A 21,770-nucleotide genomic window follows, 5' to 3' on the forward strand; every position below is an offset into this window, starting at 1 on the left:
GTTGGATCAATAAACACAAACCCACAAATATAACTGTAACACACTTCAAACAAGAGACCAGGATATTCGATTAACATGCTACACTAGTAAATAAAGACCAACATACTTTAACTGGTACGATTTAAACATGTCCTCATGGTTATCAGCACTTTTGACTGGGCTTCTGTTCATTTTTCCAGGCAGATGGGCACTGTATAAAGAGTTGGAGTGTCATAAAATATTTCTAGAGCCAGTACTAAAATGTAAAGCACAATGATACAGTATCCAACGTCTTTATGCACTGGTCAGGTCAGTTCATAAAGAACAGATCGCCGTGATTCAATAAAGGTACAAGAGCTGCCATAATCGAGTGTTTCATTGCCTTGAGTCAGAAACAGGAATAAGTCCTCAAGAACAAGTATTTTATTTTGAGATTTGAATGACAATTTCTGAGGAACGTATTCATCTCAATACATATTCTGAGTATTTCACTTGAGATCTTGGCCAATAAGATGTTACAACCCTGCCCTTTGAAAACAGCATGAATTTGGATTTGTTTGAATTTATCACCTGATGAATGGGACTGAAAGACAAAGGCACACTGCAGTTTGTACAACTAAAGGGGCACGAAGAACAGATAATGGAATATCTGCATACAAATATGAATTATATATAAATGGTGATTATAATAATATCACAAATATGCAGACAAAGAAATAGTAATATTATGGAACCCTGGGGCAGTTCATTAAATGAGTTTTTCACTAACAAATTCCAGGTTGGATTGTTCACAATAATCAATCCAACCTGAGCTGAGTGGTCCCTGTCCTGTGATGGCCTCCTGCTTTAAGAAAAGTGAACTGCTGGCTCAGGCCCACCATGCATCTGTGAGAGGTGGATGGTAGGAGGAGGACAAATTGGAAAAATGGCATGTACACACACACACACACACACACACACGGACACACAAAATGAAACGCACATTTTCAACCAACAGAAAAACTGGCCAACAGGAACATAAACTCTGCCCGCCCACACACGCACACACACACACACACACACACACACACACACACACACACCACTGCTTTCCAGATGGATGACAGGTTTGATAATGGCTGAAATGAAGAAGTGGATCACCGGACTCAGTCCTCTTTCCTACAGTTATGACTTAAAACTCCTCGGAGAAGTGAATCATATTGAAGTCTGGACATGAACAATCAACCTGGGACAAGAGCAGAGTCACACCCAGAGGCCACACACCACACCAGGATAGGGTCTTGTTTTCCTTCAAACTCTACAGCTGGAGCCAAGCTGTCGTTTCTTTTCCCCGAGAATGAAATTGTTTCATATTTTCGATCAAAGTTTCTTCCTTCAAATACTGTTGAGGTTTAGACGAAATGAAAAACCCCTATCTTTGAGTAAACAAGGTCTGATGTTGAAAAGCTATTTGCTTCACTGAAAATGTACAAATAGGGGAATTGAATAATAGACATTTGATTTTCCTTTTATAAATCTAACAAGGCCATGCTTTGAGGGAATGTAGAACAGCGATTCAGCCTTGGGTGTTTTTATATCATTACTTATCGAGTTAAAATGCCAAAATGAGCGGAATGTAAAATGCAACAGCGTCATGACTGATTCCAACTGTTGATAATCTTTGGCACTGAGTGCATAATGAAGTCTGCTTCTATTAACACTGTCATTACCAGTTTCCAAGTTTCACCTGCAGCCCCGCTGGCGCATAATTAGCACATCAATGAGCTCCGTTAACTCCGAGTTTCCAATGTTTCCTGTGAGCAGATGTGAGAAAAACAAAACCCATGTGTGTACGCTGGTTATCGAGTGGATTTAAAGTGTGTACTGGTGCTGTCTTACATCACTGTCTGTCTGCAGCAAACTATAGGCTGCTCACATTCTGCGATAACGGGCGAACACATTGTCAAAAGTGACGGCTCAAATCCCAGCCTTGGCTTTTCAATTGGTGTAATTAACACTGAAACTAATCTGATTTCAGGGCTTCTGGTGAAAACCTCCAATCAAACGCGTCGTGTCTGTTACTTCCTCTCGCTAATCGGGGAACGAGGCAGACCTATTAAAGCTCAAGTCTTTGTTTCCTAATGACTCGGATGTGTGGCTGTCACAGTCGTAAGGGCTTCCAGTCTGCAGTGAGGTTTTCTTCCTCCGTGCCTGCCGGGGCTTCAAAGGACGAAGAGAACGGAGATTAGCAATCACAGATGAGGAAGAGGAGGGAGATCAGAGGGGAGAAAATCCCGCTGTTAGTGCGCATTAAGGCTGACCTGTGTGATTACGGCGCCACGTGGTAGCGACAGACCACCCGGAGACATGAGTGAACTCAAAGTGATGGGAGGTGGCCGCAGCTCAGCCAGGCGCTAACCATAAAACAATATATATGCTTCCCCCCTCGGAAGGCAGGGAGCAATATAGACGCACTGAGTGATCTCTGGTCGTGTTTACTGTGGTGTGGTGCCGCCCCGCCTGTCTCCCCCTCTAATATGGATCCTTCCACTTGACAACATAAACAACTTGTCAATTAGCGGCCTGTGTGTGCAGAAGGGAAAGGGTTTAATTCAGCAGGGGCGTGGCCGAGGGAGACCGTGTGGTGCATTAACTCGAGTAAGAAGAAAGAACAGAAGTATTGGATAAAGAGTGTGCGCTTGGGCTCCTGCAATTGAGCTTTTCGCAAGCATCTGTGTGTTTGTGTGATGGCATGGAGGAGCTAAAATTAGTTGTAAACTGCTGATCGGCTTTGTGGATTGGAAGTTCATTAACATGTCTGATGCTCTGATGAGAAACGGACCAAAAGCACGGGAGCCGATTAAGATTGTGCTCTTTAAACCTCCTCGCAGGACGGAGAGAGGAAAAGTTTGAGGAGGCAAAAAAAATCGAACAAACAACAGACACGCAGAAAGAAGGAAAGACTTGAGGGCGAGAGGCCAGTAACTAGCCTGCAGAGACGCAGAGAGCCAGTTGGAGCCAGATAACAGAGACGTCCAGAGGCTGAGCTAGCTGGAGAGAGAAACCATCTGTCTCTTCCACTCTGCACTCACCGTCGGTGGAGCAGCCGGTGGATCCGTCACTGGAGCAGTAGCGCATCTCGATCCGCTGCCTCCCCACCTCCAGGAGGCTGGGGTCCGGGATGCGAGCTTTGCACGTGTAGCGGAAGCGCTGCTCGTAGTGCCCGCCGTTGTCGGAGATGTTGACGGGCGTCCAGGGAGTCCACGGCGTGGTCTTCTTCAGGTCGGGACACGGCAGGGTGTTGCACGACTGGTGCTCCTGCAGCCAAAGAGACACACACACATTTCAGGGCGTCATTGGGGAGCTTCTTGTCTATTCCCCTGCGGGTGCTTTTGCCAATTTTTTGGTAAATTAGCGTGAATTGGCGTGGGAAGAGATAATCACAAATCATTAAAGCAATAATTAACCATGACAAGCTAAGACAGACATTTCTGGTGCATTTCCCAGGCAAAATAATGGATGGGACAATGCCTTCTGAAATTCACAGCAGTGACAAATGAAATGAAACTGGGTGTTTTATGAGGAAATAAAAAGCCTTTTCAAAGCTTTCATCCTCGAAAAGCCTCTTGATTCCGGTTCAGACGGGTTTGCTGTATGTTGCTGGGTCCAGTACCACTCAGCCCTCAAAAATAAAATCAACACAGGCATGTTCAGCTGTTCTCAACACAGCCTGCCACTCTGCCAGCACGCACCCACTAAGGATAGAGTCCCATTGGGCTATACTTGCTGAACATGGCGAGAGGCAAACAAGCCGGGCAGAAAAAAGGTCATTGGTCAAGTTTCATTTATTACCAAGGGGGGAAGGATGGAGGAGGAGGAGAGAGGGTGAGGACAAGTTAATAAAGAGACACGAGGAAGTGGAGGGGAAAGAAAGAGGAAGGCAATAATGGCAACTCTCTTTCCCATCTGCATTTGGCTTTGGGAGCTAGGTAATAAAAATGAAAACATGGCACTGAAGCTCCAACAATATATATGTGATTCTCATCCCGTATATATATATATATATATATGTTTTCCCAGAGCCAATTTGAGCAACAGGCCCAAAAATCCTTTTCTGTGGTGCGATATTTGATGATATGATTCTCAGAGATAAAAGATGGGTAATAGGCAGTCCAGACCCTTTTATGCCCAGATAAATAAATAAGGAGGTGGTGATATGCCTGGAGAAAATGACACCACAGAGGAGAAGGTGAGATGACTGCTGCTTGTTTATTTATGCTGAATAGGCCTTGAGTGACTGCCAGACCTTGACAAAATAAGATAAGAGCTCCTTTCTGCACATCCGTCAGCCCGTCACATGGGATGGGCTGACAGGTCAGCTGAGGAGAGCGCTATACATCATACAGTATCCAGCTCCACTTTTCTTCCTATTCCCTCCTCTTCTCATCTCTCTGTTTCTATTCATATATTTATCTTTTCATTTATATGTCGGTCCTTCCTCTTCTTCACACGGTGTTCATAACTCGCTTTGCCTCGGCCCGTCTTTCTCCCTTCTCCTCGTTTCTTTTTCTCCTTGTGTCGCTGCTTCATCTCTTGCTCCATCTCTCCCTATGTGCCACCCTTTCTATCTCCTCCTCTGTCCCTCGCTCTTCCCAGGGTTATCAAGGTTAAAAACACTGAACGGATTTAGATTCTGTTAGGGCCCCCGTGATGAATGACGGTGTCACCGCCACCGCACTTCCTTCCTCCCCCCATCCAGCCCTGTAATCGTCCTCAGGCATTAATATTTAACATGATCACGCACCGCAGACCGTCCCACCATCCAGGATTATCAGCCAATAACAAAAAAGGAAGGGGGATGAAAAAAAAAGCCTAGGTGTCTCACCACCGCCCACAGAGACAGAGAAGTGACAAAATGGCATGAATGGGGGTGTGGGGGGGGGGGGGGGGGAGCAGGCAAACGATCTGTGGGTGTTTGTTGTGTGAGTTGTTGATGGTGGCCAAACACAATAAATATTTAACGAGGCTTGTCTAGTAAGCGTTTTTCCCTGTGCTCTCTGAGGATTAGTGTCGATGCAGAGGGTTAAGGAGATAATTACTGGGTTTAAAGCTAAACCTCAGTCAAGGTCTCAGAGGGCATCCACATCAAATACAGCTAAAGTGCACGCAGCGCCGTGGTCAACGTGCGAGTGTGATGAAAATGTCCAGCTGGTACAATGTTTTTAATCCAATATTCTGATTTGATTAATTAACAGATTGCTGTTTTTTTCATTCGATGAACAAGCAACAAGTGCAGAGATGGAGGAGTTACGGACGGGCTCTCGCAAGCCGTTAATCCCAAAAAAGCTGACACTGTAGTTTCTCCGGTTCTCTGCGAAACAACTTTAAAGTTTGAGATCGATGAGCTGCGAAGTTGAAAATCAAAAGGATCAGAGAAGAGACGGAGTGGAGATTTCTGTTTTATGTGTTGGATAGAAAAAGAGATAATAATGTAAAATCTGTGGACAACCTGAAGAACAGAATTTATCTGTGGCTCCCGATCATATCTCGAGATCCGTTCATCTAGATGTTTAAATCAAGGAATGGAAGGAGAAGAAAGAGGCGACTGCCTGGGGGGGGGGGGAGAAAATCTGAGGAAACGTGTTGAGAAACGAAAACGGACGACCTTAAACAAAGCAGAACTAACTCTCTTGTCCTCCATTATAATCATTAAGCACACAATAGGTGGATCATTATCCCTTAGTTAATCATTTGTGTGGACAGGAATAGACTCATGACCGTGTGATGGATGAAATTGCTTATGTGAATGATTTATGGGACTTTTATTTTGAAAATGAAATACACAAACAAAAATAGTACTTTAACCAGGTGCTGAGCTAATAAACTTAATGTATGAGGCTGAAGACCTTGAGTCTTAAGTATACTACATCCACTAACTATGTTGAATGATGGTGGACAGTTTATTGCCTTTTACTGCAATGAAAAAGAGCCTCTTTATGGCAACAACACGTGAATACAACGATTTTCAAAATAATAAAAACAGTGTCTCCTCTTCTGCCTGAAGAGTGCCAACTTTTATAACGTGTTTGAATAATGCATTCAAACGTAGATGGGAAATAAACATCGGTCCAGCTCGTCTCTTACAAATCCATAAACTCGACATATACATACTCCAACAAGCAAATTCCATAATTCCATTCAAATGACATTCAGCAGAGCCAGGGCAGAGCGGAGGTTGTGTTAGGCATACAGTGCATACTGTTCATGCAAATGTGGGTGTTTGAACCAAAAGGAACGAGCCAAGTTTGAATCTAACTTTGATTCGCTGCCGGAAAACATATAAGCAGAGGAGGCTGAGCGTAATGATTTAAATGTTTCATCTCGTTCTTTCCAGTTGATGTGGCCGAATGATGAAACTGCACAAACAAGAACCACACGGACACGTTTGTCTTCACGCGGCCACAGTCAACATTTCACTCCATTTCAGGGAAATTAAGCAAAAGTGAAAACACGGCAAAACGCAGTCGGATGTGACAAGTGGCATGTGGAACACAATATTGGATTCAATTAGTCCACTGATGTCAACTCGCATCCCGGTCTCCCCCCCCTTCAGGCTCCAACAGTGATATGCGTTATGGGCAAATGGAGAGCAGTGATTTTATGCCGTGCAACACCTTAAACGGGCAGCTGCTCTCAGACTGGCACAGCGGTGTGTGTCTGGCTGGAGCTCAGGAGAGCTGGGTGGGTGGGGGGGGGGGCGACGACTGATAGCATCTATACTGCGGCACGTACACAAGCTGCCTGGTGGGTCAGTGTGGACGTGGTGGTCTAAATCTGGCACTTTGGCATTGAATTTTGTGTGTGAGTGTGAAGAGTGAAGCCGTTGCGTGTTTATAAGTGTATGCACGGCTGAGTTATGGATTCGGGCTGTTCCTATATCATTCTTTTCACATCCACACACCTTTCTGCAGATTTTTGTCCCGGTGTTATATGCTGAGGGGATCCAGGCGGCGGAGGATGGAGAGAGAGAGAGAGAGAGAGACAGAGAGAGAGAGAGGTATAGACCCTCATCCTCTCTTCTTATTTTTTATTTGGAGAATGTATGACTGTGTAGTGGAGGGTGATATACGTTGTGTGTCATTGTACTTCTGTGTGTGTGTGTGTGTGTGTGGGGGGGGGTACACAAGGCTCTCTGTTGTATACAGCTGCGAGGTGAATAATAGGGAGTCATGCCTCTCCAGCCTCCTACCATCATTATACTCATTATACTTCATACTGGACCGGCTGACTGTGTGTTTGTGTGTATGTGTGTGTATGTGTGTGTGTGTGTGTGTGTGTGCGTGTGTGTCTGTGGTCTAGGTATTACTGGTGTTGGGAGGACCTAAATCCATTAACACAGTCAGATTATGGGGACTTGCTTTCCTAATGGGAATAAAAGCAAGTCCCAATAATATAAATTACATTTCAAGGTGAAGACATGTTTTACAGTTAAGGGTAAGGTTAAGGTAAGGTTAAGGTTGGGCAAGTAGTAACTATGGTTAATGTTACAGAGTAAGTTTCCAGGAAATCCATGTCATGAAGACACGTCTGTATGTGTGTATGTGTGCATGTGTGTGTGTGTGTGTGTGTGTGTGTGTGTGTGTATAACAGAGAGCCTATGTGTTGGTGTATATACAGGAGACTCCACACACCACTACCCTGACATTTAAGTGAATGGTCCTGATGTGAGACGTGCCAGTGACTAATCCTCTTCAGCTCCTACATCTCTATCTATTGTGGTTGGAGTCGGTGGAAATCAACGCCTAATGTTCCTCCAGTCTCCATGACACATCAGTTCAATTAGCAGCGCCGACCAAAACACACTTAGTCAAACACTGACTCCTCTCTGTCCTCTCTCTCTCTCTCGCTCTCTCTCTCTCTCTCTTTCTCTCTCTCCCCCACCAGCCTAACCCTAACACACACACACACACACACAATACTTTATACTTTGCAACACAAAAACACACGAGTACCTTCACGCATCAATCTGCCTACACAAGGCACCGGCTACTTAACTTTCCTTTCACAGCCCGGCCGCACGTCTCAACTCCTCGCAGGTAAATAGAACAGCTCTCGATATCATTTAGCAGCTCCGTGCATCGGCGGCTGTGCATGGCCCGTGTTTGACTTTTACTCAACTCTGACAGACAGAGTCAAGATGTGGCGCTCAGCCGAGAAGAATGGATGCGAGAGACGCCTGGATTCAAGAGATATTTGATGTGCTTAGCTTTGTGAGGCAGGAAATACCACAGTGAATCATATCTTCCTGAAGACTTCACACTACTGAAAGTCGTCTTATTATCTAGAACAGGAATTTAAAAATGAACTGCAGGGCACAATTTATAGATCAGGAGCAATTCAAATTTTTCTCTCATATTTTGTGGGGAGTATATACTTTATTTTCTAATGCATCAACTGCAAACTAATTGCTTAAACTGGCATGCCAAACATTCGGAAGTTATGTATGCGACACAAAATTCATGTGGTATTAATCTTAAATTGCTTGAGAAACCCCCACCCCCCCCCAAAAAAAAATAATGCTTCTGTCCAAACTCTGCAGTCTGGCTGTGAGGAGAATACAATTACGCGAAGCTGGAACAAGCTGCCAGATTATGTTTTATATTAAAATCCAAACAAACACTATGAGTTATTGTATTATAGTGAAAGCGCATCATTAAAAACTTTTTTCAAACGTGTGATTTTGTAAACGTTTAATTTCAGCCAGGAAATCAGGCAAGAGCACCTCGGGGGGGGGGGGGGGGGGGGGGGGCAGCTCAGATGAGAACGGTGGATTTAAACTTCAAATTAAAACTTCAAATCTAATCTAATCTAATTCACTGATGTCGGCAGCTGCTCTGTAGGTGCTGTTGTGTCTGGCTTGGCTCACACGTATTGGCGATGTTTGCTTTTCTACTTTTCACTCATTCTGCTGTAGAGAGAGATTTTGATCTCTTTGATATCACCTGATTAGATCAGTTTTACATACAAGGGCCGGTCTCCTCCGGCTGATAATCATCATTGTGTCATCAGCCTCTTTAATGAATAGTGACTCATTGCTTCAGTGTTTTTTCGGGGAAAGGAAAAGTTTCCCAGTTCATCCCAGGTCGTCTGCCTGTGTCGCCACGCAGGGAAACAGCAGCGTAAGTACTGCGCTCAGGGTACGGCGAAGTACGTCACCGCTGGGCCACCGGAGCCCGGCTTGTTTATTTCCAGCCCAGATTTTGTCGTCTTCTGTGGGGGATTGAAACCTGCAGATTTAATGAAAGCGGAGAGATGGAGCGCCGCTGCATGGACCAGGACTCAGACTGATGAACTTGCAGTCACGGGCCTTTTATATCAGCAAAATGAGGCACCGAGCACCTCAGGACTAAGTACTTCCCCGATGATAAGAGTGTCGAGGCTTAAGGCAATGACACACAGGGCAACACTATGGCAGGTTTGATTGAAATAGGGCACCTGGAGAGTCGGCTCCTTCTAATCATGTATGTTGCAACTTTTTCAGGGCAGCAGAGTTGCTTAGTAAGGAGAGATTGCTTGTGTTTAAATTAAGGTGTCCTTGACCTGAATCTCTACTGGCTTCACTTCAGCTACTTTGTCCCTGACTCTGCATTGTGTTTCATGGGGGGGAGGGGGGGGGGGGCAGTCAGGCATGAGGATCCCTCCTGCCTCTGGACCCTAAAAATACCAACGTACATGTGTACCTGTCTTCGCTGACATGCATCACGGTAACCATCAATTAAAAAAAAAAAATAGATTCAGAATTTCACATTTTCCAAGAGAAACTGAGAAACTGTGTTTTCCGGTCTGAATGGCCCACAAGCAGCTTTCACAGGATTGCATTATGACAGCGTCATGCAGGAAAGTTTGGCAGTGACCAGGCGACCAGCTAAGCAGCTACAACGTCATTCTGAAGGAGAATTAGTGACGGAGCCTTGTTGCTGGTGTGGAGCTGCAGGAGAGAACCACTGCAAAACATATTACCGATCTGAAACAAGATACGTACAAAAAAACAATATTCCAGCCTTGCGATCTGTCCTATAGTGAAACAACTAACATAGGATTAAAGTTTGTTTGTCTGTTATTTGGCAGGATTTAGCAAAACCTACTGAGTGGATTATTACCACAAAACAAAGTGGAAGGATACGGTTTGGATCAGGCTAGAGCGCATTACATTTTGGTGTGGATCCGGATCAGGGGGCTGATCCAGGATTTGTATTCACTTCTTAAACACGGTGAGAACATGGCATTTTTCCAACACTTTGGTTGGTTTCTGATATATTTAGGGGACTGATCTCTATAAGTGTGTGAAGTTTGGCGCAGCTCATAGACCATATGGTTGATTGCAGCTTGACTGATTTAATGGGACTGTTGGGCCTTGGCAGTTGTTTGCGCTTTACCATTATAGTTTTGCATTGGATCGTGGCAGAGTTTGATTTTAGGGAGGAACTATCTTGATGTTACCGGAACTGCTTAATGTGCATGTAAAACAGTTCCAGTGTTCATATACTAAAGAGGTCAGATAGACATGTTGTGAAAATTGAAATGGCTTTTGATAAGAAATGAAATTAGGGTTCAATATCACAACAAAAGTACAGCTACATAATTTTTTTAATGACTTTTCTCACTTTCTTAGCACATTGAGAATGCTGAATATCTACATCATATTGAAGGTCAGTGTCACCAGCTTCATTCCCTCTCTACTCTTTTTCAAATTTCCAAAAGTTAGTATTTCTCGTGAATTACCGACTGGTCTCTCATTCCTGTAAAAACAACCAAGCAGATGTTAGCCAGTCGCTGTTGATTTCTGTCTGGAAAAATGCCTGGATCTGACCACAGGTGGCCGCAGCAATATCAATCTTACAGGTAAATCTTACAGGTAAACACTGTGTAGGCGCCAACACCTACACGGTGCTGGTCTCATCAGTTCTCAGTGGGGGTTGTCTCGGCTAAAAAAGTAGCTGATGACAAAAACCTTAGTGTGTGTGTGCGTGTGTGGTCTCCGTCTGTTTAATTAAACATGGATCTGTCCGGGGGAAGTGGAAACAGACAGATGGCGCATAAAAAACAAACTCTATCACACTTATTACTTTTTTCATGGGGGGGGGGCCTCGATGAAATTGTAAGAACATATTCCCATCACCCTTGATCTTTAAGTGTGAAAGACGAAAATATTTTGTCGCTGTTTTTCCATCGGATGTTATTTGGAGTTTTAAAGTTCCCCGGGCCGAACTGTAAAGCTGCAGCGCTTTAGTGGCTTTAAGTGCATTGAGGCAGTTGTTATACATTAACAGCTGTGAGATTAAGCACCTTATCAGAGCTGTAAATGAAAGGCAGCAAATGTTTATGCTATCTGAGTAAATGTGCAGCTATAATACGAGCCGAGCTGTCGGAGTAAAGCCTTCGCCGGGACAGAGAAGGTGTCGGTGGAAACCTGCATGTAATTACCGCGCTTGTGCCTGAGATGGCCCCAATTAAGTCCGTGTCACAAATGGGGACGACAAGACGCAGCAGAGTAAACAAAACAAAGTTAAAGTCCACGACTGATGGTGAAGGGAGGAGTGTAAAAGAGATTAAGTGGGTGAAAGTGACAGCGACAGTGGCGCTCACGTGACCTTTCCCGCTGACCCGTCTCAGCTCTCACTAGTGTGTCCACCTCCGTGTCTGTAATCATGTCCCTTCCCCTGACACGATAAGGACCATCTCTAACATCGCCCGCTCACTCAGCCGTAGATCGTCTCCGAGCTGAGGATGAACACAAAAAAATACCACTGTCTCTCTTTGAGGAAGCGACGAGATTCCCTCGCGCTCGCCGTCAGTTTCTCTTTTTGTGAACCGAGCTCCACCAGGGAGCTGCAGCATTCCCAGGATGCTTCGGTGAGGATAATGGTGGCCATGCAATGACAGGAGTAAGACAGCTGTCATCTGGCGGGGATGTGCGTGTGTGTGTGAGAGAGAGAGTATGTGGGGAGGTACAAATAGCATCAGAGAGTAGGGTGTGACTAAATGGTTTCTAAACGGAAGGTCAATCTTTTCATTTGGGCGTTCTGCGGCCACTGATGTGTCATGGACAATTATCAGACACTATGATGTGTCTGCTCTTGAGCCTGAAAGGCCTCGTGTGGGATGTTTTATACAACTGCTTGTGTATTATTTATATTTACAACGGGCCATTACAAAATATGTAGGTTGGGCTTTTTAGCTCAATATTATTTGTTTGCTGAATCCTTTTTTCAGATTTTGTTTTCATAGCAAAATCCAAACATCTTTAAATCTAAATCCTAGGGGGTTGTTTAACGTTCAGCTGGGCTTTGTCTTTTACCATCAGAAACTCAGATTATACGTCAGAATAGTGAAGAAAAAACCAGAATAATCACAGGAACACACATTTCAAGGGTCCACATGCATTCACAAGCCCCTGACCCATATTCTTTAATCCTTTTCCAAGAGGGACACAAGAAGCTGCAGCTCTCATGTACATTCCCTTTTATTTTTGTACCAGGCCCGTGGATGAGGAAGTGTGAGAATGTGTGTGCGTGCGTGTGTGTGTGAACCACATATAACACGAGCATCACATCATTCTGTCAACAAGGCGAACGCTTGTATTTCAACACTTCCTTGCATCATCCGCGCTTTGGAGAAAGCTTTGTGGCAGAAAATAAGCCCATTCATACGGGGGGGTGATTACTGTATGTGTGTATGGTATTAAATAGGTCTCGGTAATAAATCTGATGGCTGCTGCCACCGTATAAATATAGCCCGGGGATTTAGTCATGTTAGATGTTCCAGTTTCATCACGACTGACTGTTCCTTGCATCGAGTGACTTCCCCAACAATTGAATGGATGGAGAGAAAGACGTAGACAGAAAGATGGAGCATGTGAGAGCTGCTGTTTGGGGCCAACTACATACCTGACCACACCCGGGGCAGTCGTTGCCGTTCTCGCAGGTTCTGCGTCGTGATTGGACGCCTCCGCCACAGGGCACGTTGCAGCGGTCCCATGCCGACCAGGCCGACCAGTAGACATGAGGCGGGCAGGGCAGGTGTTCGTTACAGTACCTGGGAGGGAAGAGGAACAAGCACGAGGGATGAGCGTGGGACTTCATTTGATCGGATCGTCTCATTGGGATCAGGGGAACAAAGACCTGGGAACCAGCAATTGAATCTTATCTTAAACCAGCAGATAAGATAATAGCTGGTTCACTGGTTTCGTGTAAGAAAAGGCGTTACATGCGTAGACACACCCACTGAACTGAAACATGGGCAAATGGTTTATATCCCTCTGTATGCCAGGCTTCCAGAAACACGCCAGGAGCCGCCCACGCAACCAGGTGAGGGCCAGTGAGTGTGGTGCGGAGGATTGAGTCCTGCCACGGTGGTCGATGGTTCGGTTACAGCCTGGCTCTTTGCTGCATGCCTTCCCCCCCTCCCTCTCCCTCTCTGTGTTTCACACTTTTAAACTTTGTCATTAAAGGCAAAAAATAAAAAATCGTCCAAGTTTCCCTGCTCAATATCAGAGATAAACTCTTGTGAATTTGAATGACTTCTAAGTTTCTTCACTGATCTACAGTTCAACAGCACGTCTGAGCGAACTGGAGGATCTGTCTCCATCATTTAGTCAGGATCTTCTCAGGAGACATCACGCCCACTCACCAAAGATACACGGTGCAAGAACAAACAGTCAGGGCGCTGAGTGGGAATGAAAGAGACACGGTTGTATCCCTGTATGGAGTCTCCGCACCATCAAATAACTCTGCATTTAAACTTCATCTGACTGCAAATCCCATGTCATGTGAAGGGCACCGACAATGTCGCCACACCGCCAGCCCTCGCCACCGAAACCGAAATAGCTACGAGGAGTCTGCGCCGCAAGAAAAGGACGTCTGCGGAAAAAAAACGCGTAAACTTCCCTTGAAACTAACTTTTACAAAACCCAGCACATGTCTCTGATGTGGCCGCGGAGTGCAGGGAACACGGAAAACATCTGATGGCGCGTGTGTGCGCGTGGAGTAATGGTCAATGTTGCATAAAAAGAACATCTAATAAAAAGTCCACCTCAAACCGTAATGAACATACATATGCACTTTGCACAATTTATTGACACAGCCTATTAAAAAAGCCCCACAGATGCATGCATCATCTCTAATTGCATCGTTTTACAAGACAGGATTACAGCGATGTCTAAAATACTTAATTACTTAGTCCTCATTATAACATAACGATAGACGATTGCCAGCCTTATTAGAGCCATATAATTTATTTTATAACTTTTACACACGCTATTAAATTGCTTTAACAGCTATTTTGTTGTGTTTTGGCAAATGACTTTTGAGGAAAACCGAGTCTCCTCGCGCTCAAACAGCTTTAACGTTAAATCCTTCCTCAGGAGGCTCAGGGTGGATGTTTCCATTATGCTTTTTTCCCAAATACTCTGCTATTGTTGGTGGTAAATCAAAAGCTTCATTCTGCATACCCTGGTAGAAAAGGACCTTGGAGGAGTGCGCTCTTTCCCCACTTTTACTAATCCATGCGCTTGCAGTGGGATGAGACCGTGGGGAGGAGAAGTGAGGAAGAGTGTGGATTACAATCGGGTCTGAGAGAAAGAGACGCACACACACACACACAAAATACCACTGCTGCAACACAGTAGAGAATAAAAAACCGCTGCGATCAATATGAAGCAGATTAGAGCTTCGGAATCCTCATCGTACACAGTGTAATCATTTCAGACAAGTCGGCGGCTTTGCTCCATCTTATCTTATCCCCTCTTCTCTCCTCACGAAGAAAAAAAAACACACAGAGCCGATTGGACTGAGGAAACGCTGCTAATTACTCACTATAGGCTGAGTAAGCAGTGTGGACCGTGTCAGAGTGCTGGGAGGAAAAACCAACAGAAGGTTTCTAAATGCAGGCATTAAGCAGCCAGATTTAAGCCCGCAGCACTGCTGTGCACGGCCGGTCTCAGAACATTGGCTTCATCTTTTAAAAGGGCCTGCTGCAAACAATCAGGGGCAGAGCTCGTGGGAAGGCTGCCGGCTGAAAGGGAAGCGGACCAGAGGTGAGAGGCCGAGGTTTGGTCTGGTCTTGTGGTCTTTTTTAATTGTTGCGAAGATGTGTGATCACAAGACCATACGCACGCGTGTTGAAACAGAAGGGCCGGTGCATTCGTCCGAAGAGGTGACTTGAGGCAGTGGAGAGTCAGACTCACTGCAGACACCGCTGAGAGGACGACTGTGCTCCGTATCATAAAAGCCTGTTGTGGTATTAAATAATTATTCCGGGTGCAAAAGCTGAAAAATAAATTTGTACCACAAAACAAAAAAACAACTTTCATTTCAAGTGTTTCTTTTGTTCTTTCTTTTTGGTTTTTGGATTTTAATGGAAATACAGCAAATTCCCTGAAAGAACCCAGACCCCCTTTCTCTCATGCCATTTGGATTCAAGTTTGCAGAGTGGATTTATTTTTCACACATGGGCAAATATAAACAACAGATGTAGTGGAATTCTTTGGCCACGGCTACGCGGGCCAAACATCCAGTGAGAGGTTTGCCCTACTTTCTTCATTGGGATACACATTTCTGTCACATCTGGATACGCTCATATGAAACCCACACTCCCCAGAAAAAAAGTAGCATCTTCATCTTACCTGTCACCCCCTGAGGCAGATGCAAACTGACTCTGCGTAATTCATCTGTTAACACACTCTGTCTCTATGTCTGCTCATTTGTTGGACTCACACACACAGACACACACACACACACAACCCCAAAGATCCTCACAGCTGGTCCCTGCACTGGCCTAAGGTGTTTCAAATAGCTGAACAGAGCGAGCGCGGAGAGCCCGAAAGAGGGAAGATGGAAACAAAGGAGATTCAAACTCGGGGAGGAGCAGAAGAGAGCGGGGTGTGAATACCTGCCCCCGGTCTCCCACGGCACCAGCCAGTGGTTTGTCTGGTGAGTAACTGGGCTGTGTCGGTCACTCCATATAAACTTTCCCTGCTCGTGAAGCAGACCCTTTTTCAAGGAGCACTCCACCGGGAGCATTAGTGAGTAAAAGGAAGGGGACGGTGGGAGGTTAGAGGAGGGAGAGAGGAAATGAAAAAGTGCAGAGCGAGGGGGTTCATCCTTGAAGGCCGTATTCAATTACTTGTCCATTGCAATGCTGTTTCTGTTGCTGTGGTGATGATTGGTAACCTCTCCCCCCCCCCCCCCCCCCCCCCCCCCCCCCGCACTATCAGCACTGTATCAGTTTTGCACTTTAGCGCAATGGGCTCAATCACAGACACTGGTAGGGGACAAAGGGGGCCAGTCTGAGCCAGGGAGGCGGAAATAATGTGATTTAACCACTGCAGTCAAACATTTTCAAACACAATGATATTTTGCTGATTTGGCAAACCCCCCCCCTCGAGAGAAATTTTAAGATAACCGGCAGATACAACTTTAACTTTTAGCCGGCTAGACTCGAGACCTTTTCTACCTGGGCTGCTTCGTGTATCTCTTTGTGCGTCGTCACACCCTTTGTCCTTGAGGGGAACAAAATGTGTTTTTCCGGCCTAGAAGGTTGCTAAGGAACACAATAAACATCTTTAAAAAGGCTATTATTCTACACCAAAGCCCCCGAAGCTTCAAAACGGAGACTCGGCCTGTGTTTCAAAGCCAGATAATTACCCCAGCACAGGCCTATCCCAGTCGTTCCTAATTGGCTGTCACAAAGTTAGACAGAGTATGAGGAAAAACAAGAAAAGAAAAAATCACAGGCAAAGTCGTCCCTCCTAATTGTAGGTTGCACATCATGGAGCCAAACAGCTTCTGTCTGGTATCTCTTACTCACGGACAGAATTCCTAGCATGTAGAAGATGCATTTGCTTTAATCAGCACACGTGTTTGAATGTAGATGGCGTGTGGGGGCGCGTGTGATGCGTACCTCTCCTCGCGGTTCTGGCCCACACACACTCGCCCTCCGTGGCGAGGGGTCGGGTTGCTGCAGGAGCGCTGGCGGACCTGGAAGCCGATGCCGCAGCTGGTGCTGCAGGGGGACCAGAGAGTCCAGGGAGTCCACGCGCCGTTTCTATGGAGGCGCAACATCAGAGTGAGTCACTGAAGCCGTTAATGGTGAGGGGGCCAGATCATCACAGCATCACGATGAGAGGATCACCGCTGCATGTTACATCTTTCTTCTGCCATCTTTGTTGTTTGGGAATAAAGGCGTGGACTGGATTGGACACAATTGGACCTTAATGTCTCCGGTGCTTAACGGTCAATGGAAGGAAGTTTATTAATGTGCACTGAAGTTAATATACTGAGAATTGTATCTGTAAAACAAGTATTTATTAAAAATCTACTGCAGTTCTTGTCCGAAATGTCGATTTTTTTGAGAGAATCACCCAAACAAATTCATACTAAATATCTGTTACAGAAACATACTGAGTGTGAAGAGGTTTCAAGCTTCCTTATGCCAACAAAGTGACGTTTTTTTAAAGAACCGTTCATCCATGAACTTCACAGTCAATGTTTCTTGGGTCCCCATCAACACTGCCGCTAAGTTTGAAGTCAACGGGATGAGTGGTTGTCAAGAAAATCGAAATACAGATACACATGCAGGCAGAAATAGATTCCTCTCTTTGTAGTTAGATGACTACTGTTTGAATGCTGCAGTATATATGAGCAGGTGTAAAGTCTATATGAGGTGACACTGTCAGAACTAATGTCCTATGAGTTGAGTCCATGTGATTCTCATTACAGCTAGTGTTTAAAACAGGGAGTTTATTAATTAGACAGTGAATAGAAAAGGAATCAAAGGCTAATTTGACAGACTGTTAATAATTAAAAGAATATGTCATATTTCTGTGTTACAGCCTCTCATATGTGAGTATGTGCTGCTTTTGAGTTTTGACAGTGAGCACGGGGGAAAACATGAATTTATTATAAAAAAAAGGATAATATAACGATGAGAATCCTATTATCAGTTGCTTTCCCTTTACTTAACAAAATTGTTTCTTTCATGAGAGAAAACATTCATGTGCTCTGTTAAATAAGCAGATTGAAGCGCAGCAGCATCATCACAGTTAACTCTGTAGTACGTCAGCTGAGAGCCGACAATCGAATCTCTGATGAACTTGTGAGGACGCATAGAATGAGTCCAAGTATGTTTCTCTCTCTGTCTTTATCCAGATGTGGAGATGTTCAGAGAAGACTGATAAAGGCGGCTGGATGATTTGCAGACGTGTTTCACTGAGACATTTTACCTGGAGCAATTTGCAACCTCCACACTGATCCCGTGGCAGTGCTGGCCCCCGCACTGAGGGGCCGGGTGATCACAGGCTCGCGTCCGACACAGACAGGCCCCCGCGCTCCCCCCGTCAGTGTGGCTGCACATGGACCAGCCGGACCAGGCTCCGAAGCCTCCATCGATCGTCACATTACGGACCTGTTGGGAACACAACAAAAAGGAGCAGAAATAAAACATTTGAGGGTGATAGCTTTTCTCTGAAACCGGTTGCTGCATTAGACCCCGATGCTCTCGGTGATGTGTTGCTGTGGGAAACACAGCCGATGGCTCCGGGGGATAAAAACAGAAATCAATTTCCGCTCAAACAGATGCAAAAAATAACTGCACTGCGCCGTTTATAGCCCATTCAACACGGGGCGGTTACAGGAGCACAAATGTGCCTTAAACACGGGGAAGACGTATGGAAACTGTCTGAGGTTATGATGCGATTCCAGCAAAGCAAAAAAGGAGCGATTCAGAAAGGCAAACGAAAGCCGGTGAATGGACAAAATTCTCACAAGGTAAAAATATGAGGAAATAAAACGTGGCCACATAAATAAATATTTGAGGCGAAACAAGAATAATATAACAGGGGAGGTGAATTACGAGTGATGTCCCGGGCTGATACGAGCTAAATACAAAAACATCGCTGGTGTGAAATTCGGGCGGGGTGGGGTTGGGGGGGGGGGAGGGTGCAGATGATGATATTTCAGGGTGATTTAAAAAATGCAAAATGGGACACTTTCCCGCAAGGAGAAGAGACAGCCTCATCATCAGCTGCTTTGGCGGAGGCAGGAGCAACATCTCGCCCGCGCTCTCGCTGGTAATTGAACTCTGCTGCTGTGAGCCTAAACGGCCGACGCTCGGCTGAGACAGAGCACATTTGCATCGCAGAGAGTAAACAGCCCCTGAAAGGCACGTCACATTTCTGTCGACAATCATTTGTAGCAGGGGCTAAAAATTATACGGTACATGCATCCGATCTTCTTTGAATTATGTGTTTTCTTTGTAAATAAATATATCTTTCAAGGGATGAGAAAAAATGCCCAATTTCTTTAATTAAAAAGGGAGGATAGAAAGGAGAGGAAACCAGAGACGGGATTACAGATCATTTCTGAAGGATGATGTTTTCTGTGGATGTATATAATTTCTCTTTTTTCCCAGCCAAAATTACAATACCTGTCTCCTTTCTGTTCTCTAACATCATGTTTTTGGACTGGATGCTGATTAAAAAGTACTTTAAGGAAGTTTTGCCCGTCACTTTGACTTCCAGCCGGTTTGGCTTTGTGCAAACTGTTGACGGACTCATCACAAGCAAAACTTTAACTGTTTTTTAAGAGCGACAAAAATCTTCCTGTCCCGGTTTCATGACTTGAATTTAATTGCGGCGAGCAGACCACATTTGTCGGCTTCAGCCATTCATCTCTGTCAGCGTACAACGTTATTACTGCCGGAGCTAATTCATGCTCCCTCTGAATGGATGGACCTGGTTTAAAAAAGGTTAACTGAATTAATAAGGATTCCATCAGAGGTATAGGCACCGGCAGCCGCCTGCAAATACAAATCAACAGAAGGATTAGTGGCTGCACGGCTGCTGCAGGAATAATGTTTATCATCTTTGATCAGTTGCTGCATTTAAAGTAATTATCTGGCATTTTATGGAGATTCATTTTTTTTTTAAAGAAGATTGACATCTCATGTTTGTGTGTAATTCGATGTCAGAGCGAGGAGACAGTGAGATATAAAGAACAAGTTGTACCAATATGAAAATGTGCCAGACTATTTCCTGGCGAGGAGCAGCAACTCCCTGTTCACTACTAGACACACAACTTGATCATTAGCGAGCTATAGAGGGGCTGGTAGTTGGAAATCGTTTCTGCTCCATATTTTCTTTACAAACACGAGTAGCATAAGCGTTATCATTTAAATGTGGCAATGGAATGGATTAAATGAAAGTATGGCTTCAACTACGCTGCCCCTTTTTCAAGAAGCTCCCTCAAATATGAAAAATGTGGAATTTCATCCCCGACCAACAAAAGCTTGAATGGATGAATCCCTCTCAGGGCCAACCTTACCCAGCACCTGAAGGAGTGTGTGTGTGTGTGTGTGTGTGTGTGGGGGGGGGGGGGGGGGGGGGTTTGAATTTGGACACAGCTGAAGCCGAGAGCGACCCGCTGAATCTAGAATCTGCCTGTTTATGCACATGTGCGTCCACAATTGTCTGTGTCCATATGCCTGTGTGGTCGCAGTAAATTTCCGCCCGGCCGACAGACGCCACTGGGTGCTCGGTGGCTTCGGTGCCAAACATTCCTCTGAACAAGAAGCCAAAACCAAAGGGTACGGAGGCACACAGCCCCCCCTCTGCTGTAACCGGCTTGAAAATGATGTGCGAAAACACCGAAAAGAAGCCGAACCAGGCTGACACCGGGAGGCCTCGCCACTCCCCTTGCACCGCTCCCCAATTTGGTGCACATTAAACTACACGGTGGAGCTGTATGGCTCGTGAACAAGTGGTCAGAGGTGAACGGTTGAGGAGGAACTCTTGATCATTCTCTGGGATCAAGTGGCTCAGTCCCAATGTACTTTTTCTCCGACACTGAGGATATGTTTCCGTAGCTGCTTTGAGGAGCTGCTGCTTGTAACTTGTGGGAGCAGATGAGAGGATTAAATCTATATGTCAAGTGAGCATGGATATTTTTTTTTTATACCAACTTCAAGGTGTGAAAGTACGGATAAAAGAAGGAGCAAGAGCAGCAAAAAGGAAAGTGAACTACAATAAAGAGGGTGAGGATTGGGGAGCGGCACGCGGTGACACTCACGGGGCATTTGGTGATGCTCTGCTCCCATTGGCTCATCCGGACGCTTTCCTCCAGGGTGGTGCATTTCTTCAGCAACAGATCCCAGCCACAGTACGGGTCCCTGGCCCCAACACATGCTCTGGAGAGAGAGAGGGAGATAAAGAAAGAGAGAGTCGTCATTTGCTTTTAATGGACTTAGGGGAATGTTAACCTGTCATGCATGAATAGAAACGGGGGAAAGACATGAAATCTGCCATCAGACTGCGGAAGGAGATATGAAAGGTAAAAAGACGAAGTGGGACAAAGGGAGAGACAAGATGGGAGAGGAGAAAAGACGTCATAGTAGAAAGAAGAGAAGCAACTCAAGTGAGAGGGAAGAATAGATAGATAAAAAAAAACAGAAAAGGCATGAGAAGAGAAATGTACATTTTGTTTACTTTTGAATGTGGAGCACTGGGATGCTCTAGCATTGTAAAATGATGTCTAAACACAATGTGCCGACTGGTTTTTCAGGTAATCTTCTGCCGACGACCAGGATTACAATTGTTAATTTGCAAACACACACACACACACACACACACACTCACACAAACACACACAAACACAGACCTACACACACACACAAACACACACACACACGCACACACACACCCACACACACACACGTTCCTTTCTGACTCAAATACCCTATCAGCCCTACAAATAGCAGTG

The 21,770-nt window shown here is 45.2% G+C and overlaps 1 protein-coding gene across 2 annotated transcripts in view; it reads right to left on the bottom strand.

Annotated features, from left to right (window-relative positions):
• sema5a (sema domain, seven thrombospondin repeats (type 1 and type 1-like), transmembrane domain (TM) and short cytoplasmic domain, (semaphorin) 5A) overlaps positions 1-21,770 on the bottom strand; it is a 122,598-nt gene that overhangs the window by 23,342 nt on the left and 77,486 nt on the right. For both annotated transcript variants that reach the window (XR_009912012.1, XM_062379912.1), the window contains exons 12-16: positions 21,081-21,198; positions 18,239-18,420; positions 16,918-17,061; positions 12,906-13,053; positions 3,051-3,276 (exon numbers count right to left, since the gene is read on the bottom strand). Coding sequence is in view for 1 of the 2 variants with exons in the window: in XM_062379912.1 (XP_062235896.1) it covers positions 3,051-3,276; positions 12,906-13,053; positions 16,918-17,061; positions 18,239-18,420; positions 21,081-21,198 (818 nt within the window). In the remaining variant the exon portion in view is untranslated. The remainder of the gene's footprint in view (positions 1-3,050; positions 3,277-12,905; positions 13,054-16,917; positions 17,062-18,238; positions 18,421-21,080; positions 21,199-21,770) is intronic.

Source organism: Platichthys flesus, chromosome 21, assembly GCF_949316205.1.
Source record: "Platichthys flesus chromosome 21, fPlaFle2.1, whole genome shotgun sequence".
Lineage (NCBI taxonomy): Eukaryota > Metazoa > Chordata > Actinopteri > Pleuronectiformes > Pleuronectidae > Platichthys > Platichthys flesus.